Source organism: Carlito syrichta, unplaced genomic scaffold (genome assembly GCF_000164805.1).
Source record: "Carlito syrichta isolate Samal-C Ts95f unplaced genomic scaffold, Tarsius_syrichta-2.0.1 Scaffold309876, whole genome shotgun sequence".
In the NCBI taxonomy this organism is placed as follows: domain Eukaryota; kingdom Metazoa; phylum Chordata; class Mammalia; order Primates; family Tarsiidae; genus Carlito; species Carlito syrichta.
The window spans coordinates 553,184-574,470 of NW_007253972.1; the positions used below are offsets into that span (position 1 = coordinate 553,184).

At 36.8% G+C, this 21,287-nt stretch overlaps 1 protein-coding gene across 1 annotated transcript in view; it reads left to right on the top strand.

Moving 5' to 3' along the window:
* Positions 1 to 21,058, top strand: part of PRIM2 (primase (DNA) subunit 2) — a 72,983-nt gene extending 51,925 nt beyond the window's left edge. Inside the window, exons 6-7 of the mRNA XM_008068123.2 lie at positions 18,313 to 18,402; positions 20,837 to 21,058. Of these exons, the coding sequence (XP_008066314.2) occupies positions 18,313 to 18,402; positions 20,837 to 21,058 (312 nt within the window). The remainder of the gene's footprint in view (positions 1 to 18,312; positions 18,403 to 20,836) is intronic.
* The last annotated feature ends 229 nt before the right edge of the window (positions 21,059 to 21,287 follow it).

The following is a 21,287-nucleotide window of genomic DNA, read 5'->3' on the forward strand; positions in this document are numbered from 1 at the left end:
CAATGGAATAGAATTGAGATTCCAGAAGCAAAACCTCAGTTTCTCAACCAACTCATCTTCGACAAAGCCTCCACCACCTACCACAGGGGAGAGGAGAATCTCTTCAGTAAATGGTTCTGGGAAAACTGGTTTACCCAGTTTTCTTCAGAAGATTGAAACAGGACCCCTATCTATCCTCATACACAAAAATTAACTTTAAATGGATCAGAGACCTAAATGTAAAACCTCAAACCATAAGAACCTTAGAAAATGAAGGAAATAGCTGGGCTCGGTGGCTCAGCCTGTAATCCCACGCCTTTGGGAGGCTGAGGTGAGTGGATTGCCTGAGCCCGTGGGTTCAAGACCCGCCTGGGCAGGAAGACCTCATCTCTACAATAAATCAAAAAATCAGCTGGGCTTGGTGGCGCATGCCTGTAGTTCCGGCTACTTGGAAGGCTGAGGCGGAAGGATCGCCGGAGCCCAGCAGGTAGAGGCTGCGGTGGCCGGGAGCGGCCACTGCACTCCAGTCTGGGTGACAGAGTGAGACTCCAACTCAAAAAAAAAAAAAAAAAAGAAAAAAGAAAATGAAGGAAATACCCTCATGGCAATTGGAACTGGCATCCAATTTCTGAACAAAACCCGAAACCCACAGTCCATAAGAGATAAGATGGACAAGTGGGACCTCATTAAACTGACAAGCTTCTGCAAAGGCAAAGAAACCATCAAGAGAGCAGGGAGACAGCCTACAGACTGGGAAAAAGTATTTGCCAACTCCAGGTCTGAGAAAGGCTTAACATCTTTGATCTACAAGGAACTCAAACGTGCTGAAAAGAAAAAAACAAACAACCCCATTATAAAGTGGTCAAAAGATATGAACAGACACTTCTCAAAGGAAGACATCCGAGCACCCAACAGACACAAGATGAAATGTTCAACCTGACTAATCATCAGGGAGATGCAAATCAAAACCACACTGAGATACCACCTAACTCCACTCAGAATGGCAATTTTCAATAACTCAAAAAACAACAGTTGCTGGAGAGGGTGTGGCGAAAAGGGAACACTTCTACACTGTTGGTGGGAGTGCAAACTAGTACAACCTCTGTGGATAACAGTGTGGTGATTCCTAAAAGCTCTAAATATTGACCTCCCATATGACCCTGCCATCCCCTTACTGGCTGTATACCCTGAAGAACCCAAATCACTCTATAGAAAAGATACCTGTACATGTATGTTTATCGCAGCATTGTTCACAATAGCAAGAACCTGGAACCAACCATGGAGTCCATCAAAAGAGGACTGGATTTAAAAAAATATGGTACATATACATGATGGAATACTTCACAGCCATAAAAAGAACAAAATAGTGAATTTTGCAGCAACCTGGATGGAACTAGAGTCTATAATACTGAGTGACCTCTCACAGAAACAAAGATCTGAGTATCACATGTTCTCAGTCATATATTGGACCTTGAACATCCAATGTAATACTATAAGAAAATGACTGACAGTGGTGGAAAACTATGTGGGGGTAAGGGAGATGGGATTAACGGCAGTAAATATCTGTCTGAGCATGAGCAGACAACTCTTATCAACAAGAGTGCCTGAACAAAGCATATTTGTATACCTGACCCTTAACTATACCCCACAATATCATAATAAAAAATATTGATTAAAAAGAAAAGATTAAATCACTCAAAAGATGTGACTCCAGGTAGAGCCGTCTGTTTATATGCCTCTTTTGAAGAGGATGTTTACTTTGTGAAGATAATATACCTTGATTGTAAGATGCTGCAGTGATAACATAACTTGCTTTTGTCAGTTATTATGAATAGAATACCCTTTAAAGACCAAGTTGTCTGTTAGATTAACTAATAAAATTACAAGTTTGTTAAAACTGCATTAGTCGCATTATACATTTCACTTTACTACTTGGGGAAAAAAGCCTGGAAAACAGAAACTTTGAAAATGTACATTGCAGATAGTGATACATGTTTACCACTTATTAAGGGCATACTATTTGTTAGGTCTATTCTAGATACTATTTTATTCCCGTCAAAGCTACATGTGTTAGATATTATGTTCTTTATTTTATCAGTGAAGAAACTGAGGTGTGAAGAGGTTAACTAACTTGTTTAAGATTTGAAGCCAGGTTTCTGTGATTATAAAAGCTATATTCTTTCTATTCCGTTACTTTGTTTTTCATAGTTATTCCACTATATCCATTTTTACTCACTTGTTAGTGGAAGCAGGAAGACATTTTATCTTGTCTTACTCTTTCAGGGGATGTGTGCTTTTTAGGTGTGCAGCAGGTAACTGTGTTTAGTAGAACCCAAGAAAATGAAATATATTCATATTTTCCCCGGTAGTTTTAAAGGAGAATATGGGGAAAAAGAATACTCAAGATTATTTTAGGAATTTGACATAATGAACTCAGTAGCGGTTTACACTAATTAAAAAAGTTTTAGTCTTTCTACATTTTTCAGTGAAAATTTTATTTTGCTTATTTCTATTTTGATTAAAACTAAATAGAAAAATGAAAATTTAGAATATGTTTAACAAATGGGTCAACTTTTTAATTCACTAAGGAAAAACAATATTCATAGGATATAAAGCAGGAAATGACATGAGTTTAAGCTTGAATGTGCATGATTTGGAATGTATTCGGTTACTTTGGGTGAATAGTTTAGAAACACACTGAATTCCTTAAAATTTTACCCATAATTTCTTTTTTTTTCTTTCCTTTTTTTATTATAAAGATGTGGGGTACAATTCAGGGTTCGGTATATAAACGTTGATTATTCAGTACCCTTGTTGATGAGGTATGCTCCTCCCTCCTCTAGCAGTTTCCCTCAACTGCGAATCCCACCCCCTTTCTCCTGACTGTTTTCCACTACTGCCATTCACTTTCCTGTAGTATTATAATTGTTCAAGCTCTGCTTCTAAGTGAGAACATATGGTTCTCAGTTTTTTGTTTCTGTGATAGATCACTGAGTAAGATCGACTCTAAATCCATACAAGTTGCTGCAAAGTCCATATGTTTGTCCTTCTTTATGGCTACATAATAATCCATTGTATATATGTACCACATTTTTTTTTTATCTAGTCCAGCTTTGATGGGCCAACATGGTTGGTTTCATGTTTTGCTCCTGTGAATAGAACTGCAACAAACATATGTGTGCAGGTATCTTTTTGTAGAATGATTTGAGTTCCTCTGGGTATATTCCCAACAGGGGAATTACTGGGTCATATGGAAGGTCAATTTCTAGTTTTTTCAGATACCGCCACACTGTCTTCCAAAGAGGTTGCTCTAGTTTGCATTCTCACCAGCAGTGTAGAAGCATTTCTTTTTCTCTGCATCCTTGCCAGCATCTGTTGTTTTATTAATGATGGGCATTCTTACTGGGATTAGGTGGTATCTCAATGTGGTTTTGATTTGCATTTTTCTGATGTTGAGTGAGGTAGAGCATTTTTTCACATGTCTGTTGGCTACCCGTATATCTTCTTTTGAGAAGTGTCTATTCATGTCTTTTGCCTACTTTTTAATGGGGCTGTTTGTTTTTTCCTTTTGGCATGTTTGAGTTCCTTGTAGATCCTAGATGTTAGCCCTTTGTCAGATATACAGTTGGCAAATATTTTTTCCCATTCTGTGGGTTGTCTCCCTGCTCTCTTGATGGGTTCTTTTGCTTTGTAGAAGCTCGTTAATTTGATCAGTTCCCACTTGTCTATCTTATTTGTTAAGCTATGGGCATTTTAGGTTCTGAATAGGAATTGACTGCCAGTTCCAATTTCCAGAAGGGTGTCTCCTGTGTTTTCTAAGATTCTTATAGTTTGAGGTTTTATGTTTAGGTCTTTGATACATTTAGAGTTAATTTTTGTGTATAGTGATAGGTAAGGGTCCTGTTTCAATCTTCTGAATGTGCTCAGCCAGTTTTCCTGGCACCATTTACTGAATAGGTTCTCCTCTCTCCAGTGGTTGTTGTTCGGAGCTTTGTCAAAGATGAGTTGGCTGAGGAATTGAGGCTTTGCTTTCAGACTCTCTATCCTGTTTCATTGGTATATGTGCCTATTCTTGTACCAGTACCACACTGTTTTGATTACTGTAGCCTTATAGTAAAATTTGAAGTCTGAAAGTTTAATAATACCTCTGCTTTATTTCTTTTGCTAAGGATTATTTTGGCTATTCATGGCCTTTTATGTTTCCATATGAATTTCTGTGTTGTCATTTCCAGGTCTGAGAAGAATGATGTTAGTCACTTAATGGGTATTGCGTTGAATCTGTAGATTGCCTTTGGTAGCATGGACATCTTAACAATGTTGATTCTTCCTATTCATGAGCATGAAATATTTTCCGATTTGTTTGTGTTTTCTTGGATTTCTTTGAGCAGTGTTTTGTAGTTTTCATTGTAAAGGTCTTTCACTTCTCTGGTTAGGAAGATGCTGAAGTATTTCATTTTTTTTTGTGGCTGTTGTGAATGGGATTGTGATTTTAATTTGGGTTTCTGACTGCTTGTCGTTGGTGAATAGGAATGCAACTGTCTTTTTTACATTTATTTTGCAGCCTGAGATTTTGCCAAAGTCCAAAGTATCAGTGCAAGCGGGTTTTGACAGATTCTCTTGGATTTTCAAGATATAGGATCATATCATCAATATAGAGGGATGACTTGACTTCTTCTTTTCCTATTTGGATACCCTGGATTTCCTTCTGTTGTCTAATTGCCTGAGCTAGGACTTCCAACACAATGTTGAACAAGAGGGATAAGAGTGGGCAACCTTGTTTTGTTCCAGTTTTTAGGGGAAATGTTTCCAGTTTCTGTCCTTTTAGCAGTATGTTAGCTGTGGGTTTATTGTAGATGGCACTTACTATTTTGAGGTATGTTCTTTCTATACCTAGACATTTGAGGGTTTTTTCAAGAAAGGATGCTGGATTTTATCAAAAGCTTTTTCTGCATCTAATGATATAATCATGTTGTTCTTGTTTTTAGATCTGTTGATGTATTTAATGACATTTATGGTCTTGCGAATGTTGAACCAGCCCCGTATCCTGGGGATGAAGCCTACTTGGTCATGGTGTATGATTTTTGAGATGTGTTTTTGGATCCGATTTGCTAGGTCCTTGTTGAGGATTTTTGCATCTGTGTTCATAAGGGATATTGGTCTGTAGTTCTCTTTTTTTTTTGATCTATACCTGGTCTGGGTATCAGTGTGATGTTGGCTTCATAAAATGATTTGGGGAGAATTCCATCTTTCTCAATTGCCTGGAATACTTTCAATAGGATTGTTATCAGCTCCTCCTTGTATGTTTTGTGAAATTCTGCTGGAGAGCCATCTGGTTCAGGGTTTTTTTTGTTTTTTAGGTAGGTTTTGTAAGACAGAGTCAATTTTCTGGGTTGATATTGGTGTATTTAGTGTCTCAATGCTCTTGTTTCAACCTGGGGAGTTTGTGTGATGTCAGAAAATCCTTCATTTCATTTAGGTTATCATGTTTGTTTCCATAAAGGTGTACATAGTAATTTCTGATAATCTTCTGTATTCCTTCAGGGTAAGTTGTGATTTGATCTTTTGTATTTCTGATTGTGTTTATTTGGGCTTTTTCTCTCTTTTTCTTGGTCATTTTGGCTAGGGGGTCTATCAATCTTGTTAGTTCTTTCAAAGAACCAGCTTTTTGTTTTGTGGTTGTTTTCTATGATATTTTTTGTCTTCTATGTCTGTATTTGATCTCTTATTTTGGTGATTTGGATTCTTCTATTAAAGTTGTGGTTTTGGTGGTCTTCTCTTTCCAGCTTCCTTAGGTGATGTGTTAGGTTCTCCACTTGTGATCTTTCTGTTTTCTTGATGTGTGCACATAGAGATATAAATTCCCCTCTTAGAACTGTTTTCATGGCATCCTAGAGGTTTTGGTAAGATGTTTCTTTATTTTCATTTGTTTCCAGGAATCTTTTAATTTCTGCTTTGGTTTCAGTGTTGACCCAGTAGTTGTTCAGCATCATGCTTTTCAGTGTCCATGTCTTTGTGGGCTTTGGGGAAATGTTGATATTTATTTTTACTCTACTGTGATCTGAGAGTGTGCATGACTAGATTTCAACCTTATGGAATTTGTTTATGCTTGATTTATGGCCGAGGATGTGATCGATCTTGGGGTACGTTCCATGTGGTGATGAGTAGAATGTATATCCTATGGTTGTTGAATGCAATAATCTGTAGGTATCTATTAAGTCCATTTGGTTGAATGTCAAGTTTAGGTTCTGGATCTCCTTTTTGATTTTTTGCCTTTTGCTCTATCTAGGGCTGTTAGTGGGGTATTCGAGTCCCATGCTATAATAATGTTAGAGTCAATATCTTTTTTTAGTTTATTTAGGAGTTGATTTATAAATGATGGTGCTTCTGTGTTGGGTGCATGTATGTTTAGGATGGATATTTCTTGTTGATGGATTGAATCTTTTATCATTATGTAGTGTCCTTTTGCATTTTTTAAAATTTTTGATAGCTTAAAGGGTTGTTTTGTCTGATTTTAAGATTGCAACTCCTGCCTTGTTTTGTGATCCATTTGCCTGGAAACTCATTTTCCATCCTTTAACTTAGAATGTGTGCATCCCTTGTAGTGAGATGAGTCTCCTGGATTCAGCAAATAATTGGGTCATGGTTTCTTATTCAGTTTGCTATTCTGTGCCTTTTCAGTGGTGCCTTTATTCCATTCACATTCAGGCTGATTATTAAAATGTGATTGTTTATTGCTGTCATGAGGTTCTTATAAAGTTTTTTGTTTGTTTGCTTGTTTTCTTTTGGCTTTGGGCTTAATATATGCGTGTGTTTTCACGTTTCTTGTTGTACTGTATTCTCTGTTGATTCCGTGCTCTGCCGTTCTCTTGGGAAGTGTGTGGTCATTCTTTTTCTTTCTTTCTTCTGTGCTCAATACCTTTTTAAGTGTCTCCTGTAGAACTGGTCTGGAAGCTGCATAATCACTTAGCAATTGGATGTCTGGGAAGGATTTTAATTCTCCATCATTGATGAAGTTGAACTTGGTTGGATAGGAACTTCTTGGTTGCAATTGTTTATCTTTGAGAACTTTGAATATAGTGCTCCAGTCCCTTCTTGCTTATAGTGTTTCTGCCGATAGTTCTGTTGCTATTCTGATTGGTTTTCCCCAGTGGGTAGTTTGATCTTTCTCTCCTTTTGCCTTTAGGATTTTTTCTTTTGTGCCCACTCTGTGTAGGTGAATTACTATGTGTCTAGGGGTTGGTCTTCTCATTTGATGTCCTGTGGAGGTTCTCTGTATCTCTTGTGCTTGGCTGATCACATCTGTGAGATGGGGAAAGTTTTCTTGGTTTACCTCCTGGAATACTTGTTCCAAATTGTTCTCCATTTCCTGTTCTTCTTCTAGGATAGCAGTCATGCGTAGGTTTGGTCTCTTGATATAATGGCACATCTCTTGTAGGCTTTGTTCTTTCTGAGTCTTCTTTCTATGTTTTTTATAGATTGGGTCAATTCTATATTCTGGTCTTCAAGTTCTGAGATTCTTTATTCAGCTTGATTAATTCTGCTTTCCATGCTTGTCATCTTGCTATTCATTTCCTAGATGAAATTTTTTATTGCAAAATCTCTCCTACAAATTCTTTCAGTGTTGTATCTTGTCTTTCTTGAGTCTTATTCACTCTTTCCGTCCATCTGCTGTTCTCTCGGGAAGTGTGTCTATTCTGGGGCCAGTCATTGGTGACTCCCATTGTTTGGGCACCAAGGTCTGATTTTTCAGGAGTTTTGTCTTTGAAATTGCCTCAGGTCTTCTTTTGGTTTTTCCTCATTTGTGACAGATCTCTTGTTTTTCTCTTTAGTTCTGTCGTTCAGTGTCAGTGGGAGAGGCTTTCCATTCTGTTGTTTGCTCAGTCCTCTTTTCTTCCCTGATCCGGGCTTTGAATTTGTTCTATTTTGAAATAGTGTGGTGGATGGGAAGCTTTGCTGTCTCTTGTAGTTTTTGAAGTTTGAATAAAGTAGGGGATGGGGTGCTAGGATTTAAAAACTACTTGAAAATTACAGTGTTCACTTATTGTGGTATGTGTTCCTTGAGACCCACTCCCCACCACCACTTTATATGACAATGCAAAGCAGGAACCAATGCAAAAAACAATCGGAACACATACACAGAGACATACATGCACCCCAAAACAAACTGGAATAACAACAAAGTGAAACAAAACAAAACACAACAACAAAAAACCAAGAAAACTAAATACACACACACACACACACACACCGCTAGCACAAAGCACAAAGTGAATAGAGAAGGAACAACAAAGTGAAACAAAATAAACCACAACAACAAAAAACCAAGAAAACTAAATACACACACACACACACACACACACACACACACACACACACACACACCGCTAGCACAAAGCACAAAGTGAATAGAGAAGGAAAACAGAAAGTCTGGAGGAAAAAAAGAAAAAAAAAAAGGAATTCAGGTCGAACTTTCACACATATATTGACACACATGTTAAAGTATAAAAAAATGAAAATAAAAAACCTCAGAAGAACAAAAGAGCAAAATCAAACCAACAACAACCATAAAATTGAAAGATGGGCACTCAGTCATTCATATACACACATAAACAGAAAACAACAAATAAAAGAAGAAAGAAAAAGAAAAAGAATAGAAAAAAATATTTGTTAGGGGAGCAGATCAAACCTTCACATACACATTCATGCACAAAGGAAAAATATTTAAAAAAAGATGAATTAACAAACAGTCAAGCATTTTTAAAAATTTTGTTTTAAAAATTGAAAACTAAAAAGATACCCCTGCCCTCTTGAGGCAGGCTCTGTAATTGTTCCTCTAATCAAGTCTCTCCTGCAGAGCCACCTCTTTCACTCTCTCCTCAGTCTGAAGCAGGGAAGGAGGAGGGACAGTGGAGGTAGGTGAGACTGCAGTCCTCCCCTCCTGCTCTCCTATGGTCAGGGAGATCTCCTCTGGTGGGGGGGTGCAGGATTGTCTCCTCCCCAGGTATGTACTTGTGAAGGGTGGGGAGTTTCCCAACCAGGCATATCCTGGAATGGAGTTGTCCTATCACGACTGACATCCAGGCTCCACCTGGGTTTGTCCCTCTCAGTTGTGGCCCAACTGTGTGAGTCTGTTGTTCAGAGGATTGCTGGGGAGGAGGGGGTTTGGGTCAGCCCCAGACTCACCACTGATCTGTTTGGAGTTCTTCCTCATCCTTTACTGGCCACACCCTTTGTCCCTCAGCTAGATCAGGGTAAGGGGGGGCTCCTGGAACTCAGCATTCCTCAGGTCCCGCTGAAGTTTGTGCTTTCAAGATATTACCTCTGGGTCACGATTAATCCCTGAGTAGTTGATCCACCAGTCACAGAGATCAGGTCTGTTGCTCTGTGGTGAGCGAGTGGGAGCACTTTCCTGCCCTGCCTTCAAAATGTTAGTGGGGTTCCTCTCTTGTCCTCTTCTTTGAGACTTTGCCTCTGGACTCCCTCCGCAGCCTCTGCTGCCAGTGCCCTGCCAGGTGCTGAAGTGGTGAGGCAAACCAGGATTGGGCAGTCTCTCTTCTGCTGCACCAGTGTGGGAGAGCCTGGGGTGATATTTTCTCCCCGTTGCTTTTGTCCGTTAAAAAAAAAAATGGTGCTCGGCTTCTGTGAGGGACGAAGCAGAGAAGCTGCAGCAGTAGCTTTTGCACCAGGGGCCTGGCCATTTGCTCACGAGCCCCACTTAGACAGTCTTCCAGCATTTTCTTCCCAGGTAGGGTTTGTTGATTAAAAAAAGAAAAGAAAAGAAAAAGAAAATGGCACTTGACTTCTGTATCCCTGGAATCACTAGGGTCCAAGCCCAGCAGCTGTGCCACCAGCATCTGCACCAGGAGAACCCTGGCTGCTAGCTCCCTAGCCCTCACTCAGCCACTCACACGCCCACTCGCTCACCAGCACGTGCAGAAAGTTTTCCATTTACTCACTCTCTGGCCCGGGGACTCGCATAGTCTGACTGGCTCGGCTGCCATCTTCCTGATCCATTATTATCCATAATTTCTAATCTAAGGAAGACTAGATAACTTTTTTCTTTTTGGGGAGGAGATTTCAATGAAAGGAAATCTTTCTTATTGCATTCTTTAATAACCTATTCCAGTTTTATTTATGTTCTTTATTTTTTCTCTTTTAATTTTTTTATTTTAAAGATGTAAGTTACAATTCAGGGTTAGGTATACAAATGTTCATTATTCAGGTACGCTTGTTGAGGAGGTTTGTCTCCCATCCCCTGGCAGATTCCCACTACTGCCAATTCGGACTCCCTATTTATGTTTCTAAGATTTTTTTTTTTTTTTAATTATGAAAGTTTTTCTGAGAAAGAGGAGTCTTTGGACAAGGAAAGTCTCTTGTGGCTAAAATCTTTTGTTTTGTGGCAGTTGAACTCATGTGTGCTTCCTCTGCTTTTGTGATATTTACTTGGCAAGCAGGTAATTGCTTAGAAATAACCATGGTATTGTTGATACAAATACTTGAATTTAGGGAAAGGCAAGACACTATATTATACTGGATGAAATATTAGTGGTACTTAAGTATTGATGTGAGATTTGTTTAGTTAGAACCTAAAATAATATTAGGACAAACATCTATATTTGAAGATACCGATTTGCTTATTGCTTACTGTAAGAAGTGATTATAAAGGGCTGTGGCAGATTAACACACTTGGTCTCAACTTTATTTTACCAGATGCAGTCAAAACTATTTGGGCAAAAGACAATACATGCAACCAGTTATAATTATTCTTTTTTTTTTTGAGTCGGAGTCTCACTCTGTCGCCCAGACTGGAGTGCAGAGCCACCGCAGCCTCGACCTGCTGGGCTCTGGCGATCCTTCCGCCTCAGCCTTCCAAGTAGCCGGAATTACAGGCATGCGCTACCACACCCGGCTGATTTTTTGATTATTGTAGAGATGAGGTCTCGCTGCCCAGGCGGGTCTCGAACCCGCGGGCTCAGGCAATCCACTCACCTCAGCCTCCCAAAGGTGCAGGATTACAGGCTGAGCCACTGAGCCCGGCTTAATTATTCTTATTAATGGTGGGGAACACAGGCATGTGTATTAAAATTTTATTTAATTTCAGATAAGTAAGTGTTCACTGAGAAAAGTTGAAATATACATTTAAATTGGATGTTTACTTTAAAAAAAATGAAAGAACATTGTGAAGACATGGAGATTTCTTCTTTTTTCACCGTATCTCCCTGATCAGTTTCTTCTTTTATCAATTGCTGTTTGAGAATTATAGCTTGGCTTTAAAACTTGTCTACAACATAGTTGTTTCTTCTCAGATAGTCTCTGCAGTGTGTGTCTGGTTGCATATTTCAGTTTCAAAGATTTCCCTTATGCACAGTAAGAAGTAAATAGTAAATTAAGAAGTTAATGTCAACAGAGATATATGCAAACAAAGCAAGTACTAAAGCAAAATAATCTGGTGTTAGCTCTTAGAGAAATATTTGCTATTGCTAAACCTTAATTTAAACACTCTAAAGTGAATGTTGATTATTTGTAATTTATGCTGACACCCTTTTAAATTTTTGCTTGTGAGACTTCTCATAGCATCTAGTTGTTTTACATTTTTAGTCTCTGTATCTTTATCTTGTTCATTATCAAAAAGAAATTGAGGTAGAAATTTCCACTTGATGATCTTATCTTTCATCTCCTGCAAAGTAGTATCTCTTTATTTTTTTTGGAGACCACATGGCCTACGGGGCCTCAATGTGGGATAAACTTTGGTTGGAAATCCAGTTTGATTTCAAGTCATATTAATTAGCTGCCAAACTAAAATAATAAGTACCTTGTAGAGTTGTTGTTAGGATTAAATGAGATAGTATAAGTAAAATGGTGAGCACAATAACTAGCAAATAGTATGCCTGAATCTCAATCTTTATTATCTTTTGGATAATCTGTATGTTGACACATCTAAACTGTCTCCTCTTTGCTGTATTTTAACTTACGTGTAACAACTGGTGACCAAACATTTTGAGCCATCACATAATTGTAAGATAACTGTCAGCCACCCAGCTATTCTGTTTCAGTAGTATTGCCATCACTGTCTTCATGTCTTGTTTATGCAGTTACTTAACTGTCTGGTAGGGGTTTTTCTGACTGTACTCTTTGAAAATGGGCCACAAAAGAACAGGGATGGCAGTAGTGGGTTGAAAGGGGGCTGCTTTCAGCTCCAGCCGTACCTCAACCAGAGTACTTAAAGTAATTCTGCAATCTAATGTTCTTCCAGGTAAGATTTCCTTTGAAAGAAGGTTTTTGTTCTTTAAAATACCTTTGAAAACCAGTTTTCCATTGGATTTTTACCTTCTATGAAACACAGAGAAATAATTAACTAATACTGATGATAAGAAACATAATTCTTACACTCAGTAGATTTGGACAAATGTAGAAATCATTAGGCATGCCAAAAGTAGTTTTTCTGCAGTGTCAATCTAACACTTACTGGACTTAAACTGGTGAACAGTATCGTATTTTAAAATATTTTGAAAATGGAAATATCATAGTTGTACATATTTTGGGGGGACATGTGATATTTTGATACATGTATGGAGCGTGTAATTATCAAACCAAGGTAATTGGAATATCCATTACCTCCAACATCTTTCTAGAGTTTCGATAATATTAAAGTAGCCAAACAAAATTAAAAGAATATGCAAGAAAACAATGAACAATTAAAATTGACAATATATATGACAGACACCATATATGGCAACATTCAGAATATAAACTATCTAAGGAATAAATTTAACATAATATGTGCAAGCAATAAAGAAGTAAAAAGTATCTGTAATCCCTCTACTTATTATATCTTGGTGAAGTCTTTTTCCCATGCATAAATTTACAGATAAACACACTCTTTTAAAGATTTATTTTAATTTGCCTTTATCTAACTTGATTAATGTACTTTCACCTAATAGTATTTTATAGATATCTTTCTATGACAATAATCATAAATCTATCATTTAAAAAATAATTCTATTGCCTGCATAATATTTCATGATATGTTATACTACAATTTATTTACTTTTATTTTATATTTTTAACCTTTCAAAAATTAATAAGTATAAAAATTACCCAATACCCAGAGAACTATATAATATAAAAACTATACAGTTCAGTAGATTATTATTAAAGGAACATTAATATAACTTCCTTCTGGTGAGGTACTAAGGCATTGCTTTTACCCTTGAAACGTCTTCTTGTGCCCTTTTTTCAATTAACCCTTTCCTTCTCTTTCCTACCGGAAACAACAGTCTGACTTTATGGTAATCACTTCCTTGCCTTTTTTTCCTTTTAGTTGATCATCTAAGTATTTATTTCTAAAAAATGCAATTTTCCTTATTAAAAAAACTATATTAATGGAATAATTCAGTGTGTTTTATTTTGTGTCTGGATAATTTTGCTTAATATATTTTTAAGGCTGATGTGCATTGTGTGAAACTATTTTTGTTGCTATTCTTTATGTTACACTGTGACTATAGCACACTTATTCATTCTGCTTTTGATGCATATTTGGGCTTCCATGTTTTGTTCATTATATGGATACTGTTACTGTGTGGTTATATGAATAACTCATATCTCCTGGGCAGGGATCTGAGAACTGCAACATTTCCATTACTTGGAAACTTATAAGAGATGCAGATTCTCAGGACATACTCCAGAGTTTATGAATCAGGAACTCTAAGAATGGGGCCCAGTAATCTGTCTATTTCTGTGGAGTTGAGATTAGTAAAATATGGCCCACTGTTTCACATGGCCTGTGAGCTGAGAATGGTTTTATACATTTTTAGGTAGTTGAAAAAAAATCAAAAGAAGAATAGCATTTCTTGACACAGGAAAATTTATGAAATATAAATTTCAGAACCCCATAAATAAAGTTATATTGTAACACAGCTGTGTCCACTTGCTCATTTATTATCTATTTTCTTGCAACAATGGGAAACTTAGTATAGTCACTTGCTAAGGATGGGGATACATTCTGAGAAATGATTTTGTAGTTTTGGGAACATTATAGAGTGTACTTACACAAACCTAGATGACATAACCTACTGTACACCTAGGCTGTATGGTATGGGTACTACTTCTGTGGTGCAAACCTCTATGGCATGTTACTGTACTGAATACTGTGGACAGCTGTAACACAATGGGAACTGTTTGTGTATCTAAACATAGAAAAGGTACAGGAAAAAAATAAAATTACTATTTTATGGGATCACTGTTGTACATGCAATCTGTCATTGACTGAAACGTCATTATGTGGTGCCTGACTGTCCTTGTGACGCAAAGCTTGAAGTATTAACTATTTGGCCTTTTCCATTGCTTATCTCTGCTCCAGGATAAAAATACTTAGGAATAAAACTGCTGTATTATCGGCTACATTTACTTTAAACTTATGAGATAATGTCAGGTTTTCTGAAGTGGTTTTACCAATTTATATTCCTATCAGTAGGGTATGAAGGTTCCCATCACCCTACATTCTCATTCATATTGTCTGACTTAAATTTAGCTGCCCTGGTAGATGAACAGTGGTATCTTCATTGTGTTATTTTGCCGCAAAATGGAAATAAGAAAAATTTCAGGCACACAGAAAAGTTGCAAGAATCTTTAAGTGAAAATCCACATGTACTCACCACCTCAATTCTACAGTTTACATTTTACTTTATTTCTTTTGTCATATATTATTCATTCTCTCTTCTGTTCACCTGCCAGTTCATTTCAAGGTAAGTTGCAGAAATCAGTACACATCCCATGAACTACTATAACATGCATATCATTCACTAAAGTTCTGCATTTGCTAGCAGTTTTCTTTTTTTATTTAAGATAAAATTTACATACTATGAAATGCACAAATCTTGCATACCCGTTCATGAGTTCTGACAAATGCATAAACATGTGTAACTCAAACTCTTATTAAGATGCAGAACATATCCTCACTACAGAAAATTTCCTCATGCTGTATCCTAGTAAATCCCTGTCCCTGCCCCCACAAGAGGCAACTGCTATTGAAAATCTTTTTCTATCATAGATAAGTATTGCCTCTTTTATGTAAATGGGACCATATAAATAGTCTTTTTGGGATCATATATTTTCATTTCTCTTGGGTAAGTGCCTGAGAGTAGAACTGCTGTGTCATAGAGGCAGATATTCTTAATTTTATAAGACACTGCCAGATATTTTTCCAAAGTGACTGTACTTTTTATATTCCCATCAACTATATGAGACAGTTTCTATTCTTCAACACCCTCAGCCACATTAAAAAAAATTTATATTTTAACCATTTTAATTATTGTGTAATGGTATGTCATTGAGGTTTTCACTTTGGCTCTAATTTATACTTCCCTGATTACTAAGGAAGTTGAGCATCTTGTCCTGTATTTGCTGACCTTTTGAATTTTCTAATTTGTAAAGTGTCTGTTCATCTCTTTTGCCTGTTTTCTATTGACTTAACTTTATTTTACTTATTTCTGACTTGGCTGTTCTTGGTCCTTAGCATGTTCATATACATTTTAGAACCAACTTCTAAATGTTCACATACATAGGCAAACACAAAAACTATTGTGTTTTTGTTTATGATTATATTGAACCTAGAGGTCAATTTGAAGAGAATTAAAGCATTTACAATATTACATTTTCTGGTTTATGTCTACAGGTATCTGCTATTTAGGTTTTCTCTAGCTTCTCTTAGTAAGGTTTTATAGTTTCTTTGTGGGGAAGCCATGCATATCTTTCATTAGATTTATTCCTAGGTCCTTGATAGTTTTGATTTTGTTGTAAGTGGTAGCTTAAAAAAAAAAAATCCTTTTGTGAGCTTTGTTGCTGGCATACAGAAATACAATTGGTTTTTTTATATTTGAATCTAGAAACTTTACTTAATTAGGCTAATAGTTTCAATAATTTATCTGTGGATACTTCTGGATTTTCTCTGTATACTAAATGATATAATCTGTGAATAAAGGCAGTTGTGTGTCTGCTTTTTCAACCTTTATACTTTTTTTTGTCTTACCTGTCTAGTTTTTAATCCATGGAGTCTTGTTTCCTGGTGTGAGTTGTTACCATTATATGCTGGAGACTATTTGGAAAGTTATTTGGAGGACTATCTTCAGGCCTAGCAGGATTATATCTTTCTCCAGAAGGGTTTTAATTTTTTTTTTCCCCATTGGCTTGGGTCATTGCTAGTCCACAGCAATTTTAATTCAGATCTGGATCTGAGGTCTCTGACCCACTAGATAATTGGAAACTGGGTTGCAGATCCATATGGAGGCTGGTAAAGGCTGGTTCACTCCCAGAAGTAATTACTCACAGTTACTGAAATTTAAGTTGTTTCTTTGTGATTCCATTGAGTTTTTGATTTCTGTTTCTCAACAGTTTGTCTGTTTCTAGAAATTCTTTTTTAAAATATTCTTTTTATAGTTTTCCCCTTATACAGATGTCATTAGGCTTGTCTTAAATTTCTTTATACAGATGTCATTAAGCTTGTCTTTAATTTCTTTACACATGGTAGCATAGTTGTTATTTGATACTTTATGAGCTCTTTTCTACTTTTTTTGTTCATGAAGTTTTATCGTGTGTCTTGTTATAAAATACAATGTGCTTGGCATTGTATTTGAGAATTTATTTGTAGGAATACTTTGAGGTGTGCTTGAAGGTACTTTCTTCTAGAGAGGATTTGAGTTTGCTTCTACCAGGTGCCTGGGGTATTTGAAGCTGGGAATACCTTAAAACAAGTTCAAGACTTGGTGTTCAGTGATGACCTACGACATTTGAGCAGCGGGTCTCTTATTAGATACTGCACTTTGTATGGGCCTTACTTTGTATATTAACCTTCTGTGCTACAAAGAAAATGTTTTATCAGTGGTTTTCACTGTTTTCTGTAAGAGGTTGCCCTAAGTGACATAACCTGCTTTCCTGAAAAAACAAGGTCTCCTGCAGTTTATTTAACCAAATACCTGTTATTGGACATTTAGGTTTGTTGCTTATTATTAAAAATAACACTGTGATGAAGAAACATCTTTCTTATTTGCATACGTGTATTGTTATTAAGACTATTCTGCAGATGAAATTGTTATGGTCTGTGTTTTTTAAGGTTATGATGGATTGCCAAAGTGCCCTAGCAAGATGGTCCCAACACTGTATATTCTAAATCTTTTAAACTTTTACCATTTTAATAGATGGAAAATAGTACACATTTTAACTTAATTTTATTTATTGCTTTTATATTTTGAGCTGTGGCCCAGGCTAGAGTGCAGTGGCTCATTGCAACCCCAACCTTCTGGACTCAGGTGACCCTCCTGCCCCAACTTTCTGTGTAGTTGGGACTATAGGTGTATACCAACATGCCTAACTAATTTTTTGATTTTGTTTTTCTTTTTTTTTTTGTAGAGATGAGGTCTTGCTATGTTGCCTAGGATGGTCTTGAACTCCTAGACTCAAGTGATCCTCCTGCCTCAGGTTCCCAAAGTGTTAGGATTACAGGTGTGAGTCACTGCACTTGGCTCACGTTATTATTTTAATTTACCATTTATTATTTTTTGTTATATGAATATCGACTGTTCATGTTTTACTATTGGGCTATTAGTACTTATGTACTGTTACCTAGGGGCTTATTAAGGGTACCTTACATCACATCAGATGATACATTTCCCTGAGTTTGTTATTTATATTTCATCTTCATTAAGATGGATGTGTGTGTGTGTGTGTGTGTGTGTGTGTATGTATATATACATATATGTATATATATGTACACATGTATATGTGTATATATATGTTTTTTTTGGTATAGAATTTTAAAACTTTTGTCTAGTTAGATCTATCGGTCTTTCATAAAGCCATAATTGATCTGAGATACTAAATTTATAGTTGTTCCTAGAAAAACTAGTATTTTAAGTTTGAGTTATCTTATGTGGCTAGAAAATTGAGAAACAGTTAAACCATTCTAACCTCAGATAGGTATTTTAATAAATTAACATAACTCATGAATTAGGATAATGCTCATTTTGAGTCTGTATTATCTTGAATTCTTTTTTTTTCCCCCTTATTATAACACTTTGTGTTTCTCTACTATGGTTCTTTTGGTGTATGTCTTCCGAAATTGGCAGAGTTAAAATGTGAAAGAATTTTGAATTTAAGTTTTCCCTCATAATTTGCCTTCATTAATGATAATAATTCAGTAATCATATTAGGAATTATTTGAGATATCAGAGCTTTAATATTTTTTATAAAAGTCTACTGTATTCTCTAGAACAGGAAGTCATATTATTGAAACTGAACGAAGACTTTGAATCTTTTAAACAGTTTACCATTTTTTTTTAGATAAGTGATGAAGAAAAGACTCTCCGAGAAAGGGAAATTGTTGCCTCATCACCAAGTTTAACTGGGGTTCAGTTAGAGTCAGTTTATAAGGTATGTAAATATTTAAAATATTTCCTAGGATTGGTTAAATATGTCACATTGATCTTTAATATGCATTTAATTAATCCACATTTGTATAGTGTGTTGTTACCACAGATAACTTTCTTTTCTGCTAGATATTGTTCTCATCACAATAAGGGTGTGCCAACATTCTGTTCCCTTACAGAGACACCTTCCTAACCTGCTTGGGTTCTGACCCCTTCCCTGAAGGCCATTTCTTCAACAAATACCTCCTCGTGTAGTCTGGGGTCTTGCACCCTGCTCTGGACTGTCCCCAGCACCCTGTTTGGATCACTGCCTTGCATGGAAGCCTTTGGCCTCTGACACTGTGTGCTGGGCTGACTCTCCACATTGTCTCTCTCTCTCACTCCACTTGGGCTGTGACATTGTAAGCCCACTTGCTCTCCCTAGGGAATGCTTTCCTTAGCTCACTTAGATTCCAGCATCTTGTGCTGGGCCACAGTTCCCACCCCTGCCTTCACCCTTGCTGACAACCAACCACTTTGCATGAAACCTTCCAGACAAGTAAGTGGTGAGAGCTGAATTTCATTTTACAATTTGACAGCTATAGAACCATAATTTCCTTTGGAAAGAATGTGCTGCTTATTGTGGGTGAGTGCCAGTAGTTTAAAATCCTGCCTCCACATTAGCCCTCCATTTCAGCTTCCATATTTCTACCCGTTGGGCCATCGTTCAGTCAGCTTTTTGAGCTTAGAGTGTGGGAATCAATATTTATTCCTCTCACACCACATATTTCCCATTACTCTGCCTTCACATCATCTTTTGCTTCTGCTCGGGCATTTTTATTTCCACTGTGACCACCTTAATAAGCTAGAATCATGGAATATTATAGCTAAAGAACCCCTAAGGGTCATTTAGCCCATCTCTTCCTCCCCTCTCTCAGTTTTACAGGTTTGACTGCTGAGGTTTAGAGGTGTTCATTAAATTTACTGAATCATAAGTCTAGTCAGTAGCAGAGCTTGAACTCGAGCTCAAGTTTTGAACTTCTGTCCCCTTTTCTTGCCTGTATTATTGCAGTAAACCCTCTTACCTGCTACTCTCATATGCCCTGTGTGAAATACCTGTTTGGTGCAATACTGTACAGTACTGCCTGTTAGGGTTGCTTGACTTTCCATGTGTGTCTGCCCTGTTGTTTTCTCAAATAAGGGATGAACTCTTTGAGAGCAGGGACTGTGTTGCAGTTGTAGAAATCAGTAAATTAATCAAAAGCTACCAGTTAAAAAACACAGGATTGTTTATAATATGAGGTGTTATTGCATATACAGAAGGATTGCAGGCATTTATATTTAACTCTTCCCTAAAACTTGGATAAATTGACAATTTGGGAACTGTTTTTCACCTCCTTTTTTTTTTTTTTTTAGAAAGCAGGATTTATTTATTAGAAAAGCTCCCATAGTGGGAGGAGACTCAAAGGGGTTGCTCCTTTTACCTACTTTTTTACCTCATTTTTAAAAAATAGAGAAAAACTCTATGTTGGAGAGTGAGGATGATTTTTTTTTTTTTGAGTTGGAGTCTCACTCTGTCACCCAGACTGGAGTGCAGTCCCGACCACTGCAACCTCCTTCTGCCTCAGCCTCCCAAGTAGCTGGAATTACAGGCGCGCTACCATGCCCGGCTAATTTTTGATTTATTGTAGAGATGAGGTCTTGCCAAGTTGCCCAGGTGGATCTCTAACCCACGGGCTCAGGCAATCCACTCACCTCAGCCTCCCAAAGCACAGGGATTACAGGCTGAGCCACCGAGCCCAGCGAGGATGATTTTTACAGTGACTAGCATCAAATTCTGCTCATCTCTTAGAGTTTTAGGATTGTTCATAGGAATTGAAAAATATCTAGGCAGTATATTTACAAAACTTATTTATTTAATAGCAAAACTGAATGCTTATTTTTCTTAGTGCCCAGATTAGCTTTTCTAATATATTTCTCTAGAGACAGAATGGAAACATAGATGAAGAAATTAGTTCCTTTACTTACAAGTAATTTTCAGCAATGAATATGTTGTATACAAATTAGGATTCTTTTGAAGCAGAATAAAATGTGGGATATATATGTGAGGTGAATGCAACATGCTTAGAAGCCTTGAGTTAGGAATTTGAAATCCTGGGGATTATAATTTGTAAATTCTCGGGTTAAGGACAAAAAAAAAAAAAGTACTCTAACTTGGCTTTTTAGTAGTAGTATTATTTTTCAAAAATATCATCTTTGGAACAAACGTATTTTTGTACTGCAACTCTTTCCTATTACTAACTGATTAGTTTTAAGGAGTATAAATTGATCTTTTTATTTTTCTTTTGGATTTCCTGGGACTAAGGAATTTCTTGGTTTAGACTCAATATACATGAAGGCTTAGTAGGACATCTTAATGACAGGTGCTGATTACTTTCTGTGTCTTGTTCTGAATTCAGATACCTTTTGCTGATGCTCTGGATTTGTTTCGAGGAAGGAAAGTCTATTTGGAAAATGGCTTTGCTTATGTACCACTTAAGGACATTGTGGCGATCATCCTGAATGAATTTAGAGCCAAACTGTCCAAGGCTTTGGCAGTAAGTATTTTACTTTTTTCCCTAATTGACATGTTTACACATTCAATTATATACCCTTGCCAGTTTTGTTCTCTGCTTCTTTAGGAATTAAGTTAATTTAATTTTCATAATGATATTCAGATTGCATATGATGCTGCATTGTTAATTCCAGAACTCCTAGGTTTTTATTTGTTACTATCCATAGGTGACTTTTCTTCCTTCCTTCCTTCCTTCCTTCCTTCCTTCCTTCCTTCCTTCCTTCCTTCCTTCCTTCCTTCCTTCCTTCCTTTCTTTCTTCTACAAATACTAAAGGTGAAGTGATTAATTTTGTGAG